General features: G+C 35.2%; 1 protein-coding gene across 1 annotated transcript in view; it reads right to left on the bottom strand.

The window, feature by feature from the left end:
* The window catches only part of LOC107657232 (sortilin-related receptor-like), a 48,429-nt gene extending 34,113 nt beyond the window's left edge, over window positions 1-14,316 (bottom strand). The window contains exons 1-5 of the mRNA XM_016445256.1: window positions 14,227-14,316; window positions 12,491-12,619; window positions 9,999-10,160; window positions 686-787; window positions 405-574 (exon numbers count right to left, since the gene is read on the bottom strand). Coding sequence (XP_016300742.1) covers window positions 405-574; window positions 686-787; window positions 9,999-10,160; window positions 12,491-12,619; window positions 14,227-14,316 — 653 coding nt within the window. The remainder of the gene's footprint in view (window positions 1-404; window positions 575-685; window positions 788-9,998; window positions 10,161-12,490; window positions 12,620-14,226) is intronic.
* Between the last annotated feature and the right edge of the window lie 479 nt (window positions 14,317-14,795).

The raw sequence follows: 14,795 nt of genomic DNA, 5'->3' as shown, positions 1-14,795 counted from the left end.
ATGCATGTTGATTTTATCAGACGATGCCGCGATTATAAATGAGAGTGACTCCTGGTTAACATGTATTAAAAGGGGACATAATTTTAGTCACTATTTAGTGTGGTATTTTTTGACAATATTCACTCATCATGACAGTAAAATAGGGCATTCTAAGTCAATATACTGCAGTATTTCCTCTCTCAATCAGTAGAAAATATGGTTAACACCCAGTCATGCATGAAAAAAAAATACTGTCATGTACCGTGAAACTGGTATAATTTTGAAAAATACTGTGATATAAATTTTTGGTCATACCGCCAAGCACTAGTCACACCATCTGTGTTCATGTACTGTTCTGCAGAAGGAAGGTGTTTCTCTCTCGCACACACACACACACACACATACACTGTGATACTGAACTGTACCTGATAAGCGTGTTGCTTCCGGAGCCATCAGGGCTGAAGTACAACACGTTCTCTAGGGACAGTGAGAAGGCCAGGCCCTGCGTATCAGAGATGTACAGGTGTGTAACGTTATTATTGTGGTTCACGCATACGAACACCTGGTCCTCTGAAGCATCTGCTATGTAGTACTCCTGCAGAGAGAGGAGAGCAGGGAATCGCATGAGACAGGTAAACAACATGAAGCTGTAAAAGTCATGACCATAAATATATTCCTGAGGCTAATCGAAGCTGAAGGCACTCACCGTGATGGGGTGGCGGGTGTTAAACTGAGCTGCTCTCATTGGCTGCCGGTTGTAGGAAACCCACAGCTGGACAGACTGAGACTCAGGGCTCCCAAACAATGTCTGTGGAAACACATTCATAATGAGCTCAACTAAAACAAATGAATTAAACTGGATATCACATATTACAATTTGTTAAAATTAGAGACAGGATTATTATAGTTAATTAAAACCGAAAGTTAACTAAAACCGAAAATAAAAATAAAAACTTTTTACTTGTACTTGGTACCTGGAGAGAAAAAAAAAAGTTAACTTATAAAAAGTATATAACTTTTTATTCTTATTTTAATTTAGTTCAACTGATGTACTAAAATAAGTAAAACTAAAACTGAAAAAAGAAAAATACATATATATATATATATATATATAGATATAAACTGAAAAAAGAAAAAAATACATATATATATATATATATATAGATATATTAAAAAAGAAAACAATGACTACTAAAAATGACAAAAAAAAATTACTAAACTTTAACTAAGATTAAAATGAGAATAGAAAATCTAAAAATAGAAACTGATTCAAAATATTAACAAAAACTATAACAGTATATCAATGATTCTAAACAACACTGATTAGAGACTAATAGATAATGTCTTCTTATGACCATTAATGAAACAGCTTATTTTAATATTTATATCTAAAAACAATTTTTAATTACTGTTTTATTTCAGCTTTGTCACAACTATATGATCAATAGACTACAACAAAAACAATATGCATTTTGATTTTATTAATAGCAAAATTCTTAAAATAATATTAATCATTTAGCATAATTTGTATAAAAATAATAATATATTATTAATTGCATTTAAAAGTTTTACTTTAATTGCAGTAATTGTTGTTATTTATGGCATATTTATGCAAAGTTTTTGTACCAAAATGTTTTGGTATCTGAATGTTCGCATAGTTTTATTTTTTAAACATATTTTTTAAAACTATTTAAAGGTTGTTATTTTAATTAATATTTCATATTTGTACTAATAATAAAAAAAAAATTGTGTACATGTGAATGCCGTTAAATCAATTGAATAAAAAAATGTGAATATAGGTAAAAAAAAAATGGTTAAACAGATTTATCGGTCTATATCTAGTTAAAATGCAGCAACTTTGAGAGATACATCACACAAGGTGGTTTGTTTTACTACTTTCCACTGCTACTCAAAACTGGAACATGGTGCAGCAAAATAATTAAAATTAAACATCCGAGTCATAAAGATTTTATAAGGTAAACTGATAACCATAAACCGTGGCATAATATCACTATAAATGGGGTCTGAATGGCAGACAATATCAGCGTGGGGAGATATGCCCAGCCAGCACTGTATTCATTGGGGTCCTGTACCTGATAACACTTAATAAGGCCTACTGGGGATTCGGAAGAGGAAAAAACAGTATGTCTCATTTGTATTTCTAAAACTGCTGGTTTTTCAAAGATAAAAGAGAAGGAAAGCTGGTGCTAGCAGCACTAATCTAGTCAGTGTCCCAGCAACCTAGATGTGCCTCTGTCTAGCTGCAAGACGTTTTCTCGGTCTAGATGCGCTTAAATCTGCACTAACAATGCGTTCCTGTCACGTTTCACACATGCGCACTTCAATGAGCCAACAGAAAGCGGGTTATTGCGTTTACATGCCGTGCGAAATCGGAGTAAGAGGCAAAAAACTACCTGTTGCGACCGGTTTATGCTTACGCCGTTTATGACCTTACTCCGCTAAAAGAAAACGGGTTACCGCGTTTACATGACTTCGGCTTATTAAGCATAATCGGCTCAAGAACGTGCATGTAAACTCGCACATTGTCTAAAATGAGCAATGCGTCATGAAGGGATGAATCTTTTCACTCGTTCTTCCCAAGTCTCTCTTTCACTTTCTCCCCTCAGGTAATCAAAGCTTCAATCAATTCTTAAGATCAGGCTGTTCAATCAGTCTCTCCCTTCTACGACAAGCTGTCACTTTAATCAAGCCATGAGTTAGTAAGAGTTACTTACATCAGGTTCACAAAGCCTCACAAATGCAGAATAATAAGCTGTAAATTAAAGTCTCACTAAAATAAACAGATTCCGTACAACCAAACTAAACATATGTGTCTGAATATGCACTACATAAATACCTCATGTTGAAATGAGTGAATTTAAATGATGAAAAGCTACCTGAAATCTGATATGACCATTCAGACTGACAAGCAAATCCAAAATCTGCTTCTTTAAAATGAAAAAACAAAGAAACTGATTCTCTACATTAATCAGGTTTATTGCTTTCCTAGATCAGACTGCAGGGTCAAAAAGGCTTGCAAGATGGGAGTGGTAACAGGCAAAAAAAAAACTAACAAACAGCCAGTGAAACAGGGATTTATTGGGTCAGTGTAAGAACAACAGGAAGACAGCTTGTCAGATAAAAGTGTATTTATAATGCAATCATCCTGAATAACAGGTTTAACCACTTCCTTGGTCAAAGGCACAGTGTTTTCTTTCTCAGCTCTCCGCACTGCCTTGTTTTTAGTCACACCATTCATGGTATTGATTTATCTCGCTGTTAACGGCTGTCTCCAGGAACAGACTGCAGTGTTGTGGAAGCAGCCAAAACACAATCTGGCTTTAGAGAGCAAAGACAAGGGAGATCTCTCGAAACAGACGCTGTTGCCGGGAGAGCTCAAGAGAGCAAAGTATGTAATAACAACAATCAAATCACAAAGCTGCAACAACCAGATCCTGATGCCAATGCTTAGATATGCTACCATAATAACAGAATAATACCATGTTTTTGTGTAACCAAAACACTTTCATGATGCGCGTAATTATTGGATAAGGTTATCTAAAATTATTGAAAACATTTTAAATTATTGAATATTTTATATTATATTATTATATTAAATAATATTTAAAATAACATTTGTAGTATATTTATAAATGAAAATATACTATATAGTTTACTATATAATTTAATATATTAAAAATATTATATATTTTACTATATGTTAAAACAATTTTAATTGAGTGAAACAAAACAATTATATTTCTTTTCTATTTGCCTTTAAAAATTACAATTAATTTCTAGGTCTGGAAATCAAAAGAAAAAAAACTATTTTTTAGGTATTTTTAGGAAAACATTGTTAATACCATGTCATATGAATATAGTAATCGAAGACATGGAAATTTTAAAACATTTATTTGGCTATTATGTATAATAAACACACACACACACACACACACACACACACACACACAAGTATAGCTAATAAATAGCAATGGTACTAATAATACTATATCATCTATACCATTTAATATTTACATTTAATATATAATACATTTTTACAACATGGTACTGCCACAGTATATTTTAAAGTGACAGTGTGGTGTTGATTGAATACGCAATTAAATTCAAGATGCAATCTCAAAGTCTGAAAGGTGCTATAGTATTTCAATAGAATCATAACTGGCACCTTTCAGGAAGGTGCAGAACTGCTACACAGGTGGATGGCACAACGTTTTTGTGTGATTGAGCTGTCGGAAAATTTCTCCCAGATTTCCATTTGCACCTGACACGTAGATCCACTCTCCAATGTTGGCCATCACAGTATCATTAAGGGATTTATAGGCAGTTAGCCACAAACAGCCCCCTGAGCAAACTGTCATCTCTCATTCTGCTGCCATAGTATCCGAGTGTCCCGGACTACAAACTTGACAGCAAAATTCGCCTATAAGAAGCCTTCTATTCTTACACGCCAACATGAATGGAATCGTTTCTGGCACAGCCGGCCTAATGAATATCTGGCTTTGGAGTCACTTTGCCATCTTTGTGGAGGAGGCATTTATCTCTGGAACAACAGCCATACTGTGCTGGCAGCCACTCCCATCGCTTAGTCTGGAAGACAGATCAGACTTTTAAGCATGAGTGAGAATGTGTAGATGCAATGTGTTGAAAGAACACAGTGTGAGAAGTTCTGCATTGCTGAGATGGTCGGTTCAAACTGAGGACCCTTTCCCAACTGTAGCGACCCTACTGAAGCTATAGTCACAGCAAAAAGAAAATGGTATTTTACCACAGTTTGCAATAAAAAGATAATCGGAACAATAAAACTCTTTGCTTTTGAGCGACACAATGAGAGCAAAAGAGTGAGTCAGAGAGAGACACAGTGACTGAAAGAAAAAAGGGTGACAGACTGAAAAAAAAGGAAGAAAAAGACTGACAAGAGACTTTGGATTTGTTCCAAAACTAGGCAACAGCCTTACTGCCTACTATCTACATAAGCAGCATCCTAACTAACAATAATCCTCACAAATGACTAATTTTGAACGTTACACAAGCAGCAAGATCATGTCAAAGCATGTTGCTAAGCTAACACAATCTAATACAACATAAATACAGAAATATATAAAAACAGAAATACATAAAAACATTAGGTAAAAGTAATTAACTATATTAATCTTTTTCAACACTTATCAGTTCCAAATTTTTAATTAATTACTATATTCATAGACAAAATTTCTCTCAGTTCTCCCACCATCTGTTTTTTGTTTTGTTTTTGTTTTTTTACTATGCTTGTTGCAACGCATTCTGGGATTGGCAAAAGTGTTATTTTAGTATTATTTATATCCTATAATATAGTATTAATTCATATTTTTAATTAGATTTAATTTTTTAAGTATAGTTTTAATTTTAATTTTAGTTTTAGTAATTTTGATATGTGCTTCAGTCATTTTTTTTTGTTTTATATTTCTATATAGCTTTAAATTATTTTGTCAGTTTCAGTCATTTTGTATTTAAAAAAACAGATAAGAAATGGTAGTGTGGAAAAAATTGGAATAAAATACATTTATGTTGAAGTTTTCATCAAATATTTATATTTCACTTTTTACTTCTACTTCTAAATTGAAAACTTTAAGGTTTAATTAACAATAACCAGACTGGGCTAAACATGTTTATCTTAAGAGAATGCATAAGTAAGCCCCTGTTAAAAAATAGGTTTAACTGGCCTAAGATGGTCTTTTGATTATTTTGCAGGTGAGGTTGAAAGACCATGGAAGACCAAGCAGATTTTTTCAGCAAGGGCAGCTTATGCCACCTTAAAATACTGCCTCTGTTGACAGATCACTAAGTTTTGGAGCAAAATTTCTGTTCTGTAAGTGAGTGAGCAAGAGACTGAGAAAACGAGAGACAGAAAGAGAGGGTCAGGGCCAGGCCACACACAGTCATCATCAACCAAGGCTCTCAACAAGCCTGTCACTTTCGCTCTCCTCAAGAGTACAGATATTTACAACCATCCCAGCCAGACAAATTCCACAGAGCTGTTTGCTCTGGCCAGTTTACTATTTGTCTGTTTTGTCATAGACCTCCTTAGGATAATTTTGTTTAATGCACTATGTAGACAACCAACTTGCGCTGCAAAGAGTTGAATGGTCTAACCATAATAACCACTAATTATCCTGTTGTAAATCCATCCACTCAGTAAGTGAAGTATCCAAATCCTTTAAAAAAAGAATTTGCTGGAACTGTGGCTCACCAGAACATAGGTTTACTTTATTTTGCTATCCTCACTTACATAAATGAACTATAGCATCCTGCACCCAGTAGTAAAAAAATTATATCAACAGTTGTGCTCAAAATTATTCATACCCTTGATAAATATGATCAAAGAAGGCTGTGAAAATAAATCCGAATTGTTTATCCACTTGATCTTTCATTCAAACATTTTTTTTAAAAATCTAACCTTTAATTAAAGTATATAAAAAAAAGTGAAAGTGAAACTGGGGGAAAATCACATTATGAAATATTTTTCTCTAATACGGTAAGTAGACGTGGGTCTATATCGTCCTAATGCACTGTGAGGAGGAGAGTTTGAGTGAAAAAATAAAAATTTGTTTGGGAGGGTTTCAAGAAAAAACTAGAAAAGAAAACGCTCTCATCCAAAAACAAACTCCAGCATATTTATTTGCTAGAAACGACTGGAACTTTAAACAGGATTGGGTTCAATGGTCAGACGAAACTAAAAAAATTAGCTTTTTAGCAGCAAACACTCAAGATGGGTTTGGTGCACACAAGGACAAAAAAGTACCCCATGTGTACAATGAAATATACTGCTGGCTCTTTAATGTTGTGGGCCTATTTTTCTACAGTGAGGAAATTTTCCCACCGGTTAATCGACGTGTGACAACACCGATAATACCGGTATCACCGTGGGGGCGGGGACATTTCCTCTTTTCCTCGCTATCCTTCGCTTTTAAATAGCTTGCAAAAGTGGCGTGCACATTTTACTTTCACTTTCAAATAGCGGCAATTCGGAGTAAAGGAATTGTTCGTTTTTAGTTCGTTTGAATTTTCCCTCTTTTCCTCGCTTTCCTTCACTTTGAAATAGTTTAAAAGCGGCATGCGCATTTTACTTTCACTTTCGAATTAGTGGCAATTCGGCGTCAGTTGCTTGAATGCAACAACAAAATACAACGTCAAACTCACTTCAGCCTATATATAAAACTTTTATTAACAAAACAAATAAAAATACACCATGCTAAAGGTATATATATATATATAAATGTCTAATTTATAATTTTTAATAATAATTTATAATTATTATTAATTATCACCCTGTTTTCTAAGATATCGGCATAGGCATCGGCTGTCAAATAACCAATATCAATCAATATCAGATCAGTTTTCAGCATCATTACTTCAGTCTTCAGTGTCACATGATCCTTCAGAAATCATTCTAATATGCTGATTTGCTGCTCAATAAACATGTATTCTTATTACCAATGTTGAAAAAAGTTGTGCTGCTTAATATTTTTGTGGAATCTGATTTTTTTTTTTTTTCAGGATAAAAACAGCATTTATTAGAGATAGAAATATTTTGTACCATTATAAATGCCTTTAATTTTTGATTTATTTATTTATGTCTTTGTTAAATAAAAGCATCTTTAAAAAAAACTTACTGACCACAAACCTTTGAATGGGTCATGTACTTGGCAATAAAAAATGTAAAATATAAAATACAATTAGTTGTTTTAAATGCTACAGGTAAACTTAAGACATCACAGCAGCATAATGTACAGTATGAAAAATGGATATCCATTTTAAGATTTGATAAAGATTACATTTAACAGTTATCTTTTTTTTTTTAGATTAACAAAACAAAAAGGAATCTAAATGTAAAAATAGAGCAAATGAGCGAGAAAAATTAAATTAAAAAATTCTAATTATCAGCCGATAACCAATACAGTACTGATACATCATGCATCCCTAAAAGAGATCCAACATCTGAAAAACATGTCAATCCAGAAAAAGATAGAGCTGTTTGAAATTTACAGGTTCTTCTGACAAACCCGAGCCAGGCTCAATGTGAGAGAGCTCTTAAGAGCAAAGAACAGAAGGGTTATCACTGCAGTAATGGTGTAGTCGGCCTCCGAGCTCTCGAGTCATTTGTGTTGGGCCATCGCAGTGGGTCGCTGATGTTATCTCCACAGGCACTGACTGCCACTCCAGCCGATGAAATGGGCCACGGCTGGCAGACACAATCAATTATTAATACGGCCGCAGTCAGAGCCACATCAGAGAAACAGCCACAACCGACTATATCACAGTCAAGCAGCCTGTCTGGACAGCAGCCCACATGCTTGTGAACACCGACCTCTTCCTTATATATCTCAGACTGTTATGTTCAAATCTGTTCTGGCATCAAGACACTGTAGACACTGTAGAGCTAAAGTAAAAAAAAACAGTAATCACGTCTGTGATGAATTATAGTCATAACATTTTAATTAGCTCCAGTCTTCCGGTCGGATCATATCCTGGAGCATAATGTTTATGGAACGGGAGAGCAATAATCGTCACTCTGTTATTTCTAGTTGCTTCTTGCTTTCGATGTGAGTCCCTGATTGTGCAAACACTAAGTGCTGGCTGCAACCCAAAGCAAGAGTTTCACATTCCTACATAAACTCGTGAGTTGAGAGAGGCAGCACAGAGCGCTCAACCCTCTTCAAATTACAAACACTGATGCAAAATTCCTGTAGAGCGTGGAGAGCAAGCACTGGATTTGCCAGTGATCTTCCTGAGTTTTAGATTGAATGCATTTTAAAATGACATTTATTCCTGTGATGGCAAAGCTGAATTTCAGCTAGTCTAGATATCACCCTATGTTCACTGTCACAGATCCTTTAAACACCTTTTATCATCAATTATTTGAAAACAAATGTGCAGCTTAATATTTTGTGGATACTTTTTTTCAGGATTCTTTGATTCAAGTTCAAAAGAACAGCATTTATTTGAAATAAAAATCTTTTTTAGCATTATATATAAACGTCTTTGCTGTCACTTTTGATCAATTTTATGCATCCTTGGTGAATAAAAGTACTAATTTCTTTAAAAATAAAAATCTTACTGACCCCAAACTTTTGAACTGTAATGTGTACTTAAGCTACTACTTGAAAAAGGCTACTAATAATAAGCAGATAACTGCATTGAAGCTATTTGAATTTTCAATTACTGTGATATATTATTTTATAATGTTCTATGTAATTGCAGTCATGGTGGCATAAAAGGTGGTAAATTGTTTTTTAAACTGGTTCATTTAAAATCAATGAACTGTCGAAAGAACTATTTTATTATAATGAATCGAAATGCTTTATAAAATAAAAAGACAGTAGACATTTAGGCAAGTATGTTTGATTATTTCCTCAGTTTATTCGGCTGTAAAGCTGCAAGCAAAAAATAGCAATGTAGCATTTTGCTACCGCTACTTGCTGGAAAAATTAGCTTGTTTCTAGAAAAGCTACTATGTTTATAGCACTGAAAAATGTAGTAGTTAAAGTAGCAAGACTACTTTTGACAAACATAAATCATACCCATACACACATATAGACAAAATTCCAAAACAGATTTCACACTGGACACATTCAAAGAGCCATTTGCTTCAACACTCTCAAACTGCTTGATCTTACCAGAAGTAGGACTTCACATGCTCCTGTATTAACACCCACGTCTCACCAAAGTCATCTGATTTCCACAGCTGCCAAAAAATAAATAAATAAATAAAATAGAAAACAGAATAAAGGACAAGTCCTTAAGAGTCAGCTGTTTCTGTTATAACATTTAATGATTCAACATTTATCATGAACCAGCTTCTCATTCAAAAATTACAGCTGATTACCTCACATCAAAACATGCTGCTTAGTGCAAAATTCAAAAGGGCAAATCTCTACAAACAGCTAAAGGCCTAAAATGACAGTGTCATTCATCTTACTAAAACTAGACACGCGATATACGAAAAGCCCAGTACTTCTTACCTGTTTATTGGGATGAGAACTGTCATAACCAAGGACCAGGTTAGGCCTCTTACTGTGCAGCAGTAAGTCTGTGGGTTTGAATGGGATGGAGAAACCCTGAACAGTATTGCAGAAGTCAAAGGTGTTCCACAGGTAACTGTTCGTGGTGTCAGTAAATAGATACTGCAAGGGAAAATTGAGAAAAGAAGACTTTTTCTTTTTTAAAGGATAAATTCAGCAAAAACAGAAAATTTAGACAGTTCAGCCATAACTCTCATCATTTACTCAATCTAATATTACAAATCCTATATTATTATCTTTAAAGGAGATGAAAACATAAAGGACATGCAAAGTGGTGCCAAGTATCTATTTTCCATACAGTGAAAGTGGATGGTAGTTTATAATGCCAAGCTCCAAAAAACACAACATAAGTAGTCCATATGACTCATACAAGATTTACAATGTACAATGACACAATGACAGCACACAAGTCATATGGACTGCTTTTATGATGCTTTTAATTGCCATTATAAATCCCCAATCACAAAAAAGAGCAGCATCAACATTATGTCAAATATCTTTTGTTTTCAACAGAAAAACAAAAAACAAGTCCAACTTGAAGGTAAATATATGATGACAGAATGTAGTGCTGGGCAGTATACCGGTTCATACCGAATACCGGTGTTTATTTTTGTTATAGGTCATGCATGAAAAAAAAATACCGTCATGTACCGTGAAACCGGTATAATTTTGAAAAATACCGTGATATAAATGTTTGGTCATACCGCCCAGCACTAACAGAATGTCATTTTGGGGTGAACTATCCATTTAACCCTTGTAGTGGTTGAAGACACAACAGAACAGAAGCTCTCAAAGTTGCTATAGTACAGTTATTTATTTCAAGCAGTTGGCTCTATGAGAACATCAAAGCATTTAAGTATAGCAAAAAACATTTTTAACATTATTAATTATTCAGATTATGCATTTCTGCCATTCTAATCTGCCTCCCTTCTCTTTGATATTTCGTTTAAGAGCTTTTGCTATACATTTTGTACTCTCCATGGCCTGGTTATGGAAGCAGGGCACTTCCCTTTCCAGATTCTGAGGCAATGAGGACTGGGACTGGGACTGAAACAGAAACGCTTGACTTAAAAAGAAACCTAATGCTGTAAGGAAAAATGAAAGAAGAACAAAAAGAGGAAGAAAGATAAAGTGGAGCATATGCATTTTCCGCATAACCTATGATCACCATCAGACCATCAGTGACTCTACACAGAACTCTATTTTTGTGTTTGCCTATGTAAAACTCATCAACACAATGCTGTTCAGTGTTCTCAGTGGTTGCTATGCAGTTGCTAAGGTGTTCTGAGTGGTTTTTTACCAGCCCAATTCAAAACAGCTTAGAGAAGTAGCACCACAACTCTTCACAACAAGCCACATGATTTCATCACTTCATTGTGAAGAATAATAATAGTTCATTATTAAATATAATTAATTACAAATTAAATATAAAGCAATAAAAATTTATATTAATTATTATTATTAGTTAACTAAAATAGTAATAAAAAGTATATAGAGTAATAATACTGTTGATTTATTGATGTTAATTAACATTTATATAACATTCTAAATTCATTATATAATAATCGAGGTCTATGTTAATATTAATAATAATTGTCAATATTAACTCCTTACAAAATCCATTCACACTTGCAAGTCAAAACCATTATAAAGAGATCATTCAAACAAACAGGCCCAGTATGTCTTGAAGGACTCAGAATTAATTATGAGTGCATATCGGCTCATTCTTCACACAGTTTTTCATATGAGATTATGTCAGGATTATTCATTTATCACAAATGCATTAAAATTAACCTCAGCAAACCACAAAAGCACCCTGCCAATATCTCTGTTAATTATCCCATCTGTAACAATCAAGATTTAGAGTTCTTCTCTATACACGGACCAACAGCGCAAGTTACTCCGATCACGCAAAATGTAATTAAACAGCCCTGTGCTCCTACCAAGAGGTTATACGCTTTACAAATTACACTCGTAATGCTTTAGCGTCGATCCTTCAGCAGCAGCAGGCGGCAGCTGCAGTGCCAGCCACATCATTGACTCCAGATGAATGGTCACTGTCTGCTGCCGCCAGCCCCTGCAATAACGCAATGCAGAGTCCCACAGCGGTTCTGCCATATCTGCAGCTCCCCACTCCAACTCCCATGAGCCTCTGCACCTCACAGAGATTCACTGGAGCAGCCCGTTATGGTGGGTGCAAAAGGCAGAGACTAAGGATGTAGCTTGTGTTTTTGCCCAGCCCTTGGATTTGCTCTCTTAGAAAACACCATCTGTGGATGTATAAGCGACTGGAGTGGTGGAAGGTCACAGCTGCAGATGGCCGAGAAGCAGTCAATGTCACCGCGGTCTTGTTTGACCTCAGCTTAAGCTCACAAAAACAAAACAACTCATTGTCACACTGATAGTACAGCTGATGTCTCTCACACACTTACTCGTTTGTTGTCAGCGGGGCTGTGGTAAAACTGCGATATGACCTGTTTCTTGCCCTTCTGGTCCCCAGACAGTTTAAATTTCTCTGATACCTGGGTGAAGGTGGTTCCATAGTCATAAGACACGTACACCTGTTAAATAAACAACATCATGTCAAACTTCACCTGATACACTGCTGAAATGATAGATCTGTTCCAAAACCTAATAAGCTGCCTTGTTGTTTACTGTCTACACAGGCAGCTGCCTTTTAAGTCAATATGAAACCTTTTAATATTATATGAAACTGATTTGGTACTTTCTTAATAGGGAGGAACTCCTAATGTCTCAAAAACAATGCTCCTTAAATGAGCTCCATATGAGACTCTGTTCACAATTGATTCCAGTTTGATGTTAGCATGTTGCTAAGCTAAAAGCATGTTAACCTAATAAGCAACTCTTAAAAATAATGCTCCCTAATGAAATCTAATAGATTTTGAAGTTAGCATGTTGCTAAGCTAACAGCTTGATAATCAAATATGCAACTGCGTGTCTCAAAAATAACGCTTGTTATGTAAAGCCCGCTGAGACTCTGCTTACAAAGGATTTCAAGTTTGATGTCAGCATGCTGCTAAGTTAAAAGCATGATAAACTAATAAGCAACTACTTATTTCTCAAAAATAACACTCCTTACATGAAGAGCATGAGACTCTTCTTACAACTAAATCCAATAGATTTTTGATGTTAGCATGTTGCTAGACTTACAGCTTGATAATGTAACAAGTAACTCTTTATGTCTCAAAAATAACGCTCCTTATGTGAAGCACATTAAGACTTTGCATCCAATTGATTCCAATAGTGTCTGAGGTTAGGTTTTTGCATATTAGTCACATTTTTATTGTTAGAATTATATTGTGAGATGGGTTAGGTTGTATTATTGTTCTTTTACTTATTTACAATTGGCAGGGGAACGTTCATTTTACGCACCATGAGTGCAAGACAAATTTCCCTTCAAGGACAATAAAGAGTATAATACATGTGTCCACCATCCTGGATGCAAAATTTTACAGACTGCATTCTGTGATTGTCTCCTCCAAAGAGGATACATGTAAATCTGCTAGAATTTGCCTCAAAGAATGTAAGTGATCATAATTAGGCAGTTATTCTTTTGAAAAGGCACTGGTTTAGGAACAGATTATTTCTGTAATACACTCATCTGTAATCACTTGCAATTTCCAATGAGAAACTGGTTTGTACTTGGAGCTCTTTTTACTTTGATTTGCTTTGTCTTGCATTTCACAAAGAACACCTGTAACGCACTACACAGGTGAGCAGATAACAGCTCCAGTACCCCATAAAGTATGACCGCACCACTTTTGTCCTCGCATTTGCATTAGATAATGTTTAACATAAAAGCTCTGCAACTATTGAAAATTTGCAATTATTGCCACGCAGATGGAAAAGTAACATTTAAGGGTGCAAGAGAGTCTTTCCAGGTAGTGCAGCGAGTTGGAACCGGCAGCATTTAAGATGATATACTGAAAATGCAGGGAACTGAAGAACAGAAGGAGGCCTTTCATCTGTATGACTCGGAGAGCACTAAAAAGCAAAGCTAGATGGTCAAGATATTCTCTGTATCTTACACTGAATAGTCTGATATATATATATATATAGAGAGAGAGAGAGAGAGAGAGAGATAGATTCATACACAATGTTGGAAGTCAAAGTTCTGAAATGATCAATGAAAAAATGATATACTCACAGAGCTGGTCTTGGGATCTGTGGCACCGGCGCTGTCTCTCGCTAACGCTACTATGACGTTGCTCTTCTCCCCGGCCCAATGGACGACCATTTGATTATGAGAGTCATTCAAGTTGGCCTGTGAATACAAAATATGATGAACAACCCATCTAAATGTAGCTGACTAGCTACATTGTAGCTGACATTTATTTTGCTGTGGTCAGACAAGTATCTAGGTTTCCACAGCACAAATCAAGGCTTTCGCACTGAAACACAGCGTCTCCCTGACATGGCTGCATCAACACTACTGCGTTCCTAAAACCACGCCTTCTTTCTTTGCGTGCACATTTGGGCAGCATTATGCTAATATTTCCACATACTGACGTAGATATGTGGGGGGCGTGTTAGAACGAGCCGTTTTAGGTAGGCGTGGCTGACTCAACTTTTACAAAGAATATCTCTTTGGATTTGAGACTTTAGTGCTTGCAACTTTACAGATCTTCTTTATGCACCAAGAGCTTGTAACACTCCAAAGAGAAAGGAAAACTTGAAATCGCATCATATGACCCCTTTAAAAAAAATCTACAAACA

This window comes from Sinocyclocheilus anshuiensis, unplaced genomic scaffold (assembly GCF_001515605.1).
Source record: "Sinocyclocheilus anshuiensis isolate Anshui unplaced genomic scaffold, SAMN03320099.WGS_v1.1 scaffold139, whole genome shotgun sequence".
Classification (NCBI taxonomy): domain Eukaryota; kingdom Metazoa; phylum Chordata; class Actinopteri; order Cypriniformes; family Cyprinidae; genus Sinocyclocheilus; species Sinocyclocheilus anshuiensis.
This window is presented reverse-complemented; position numbering and strand designations above follow the sequence as displayed.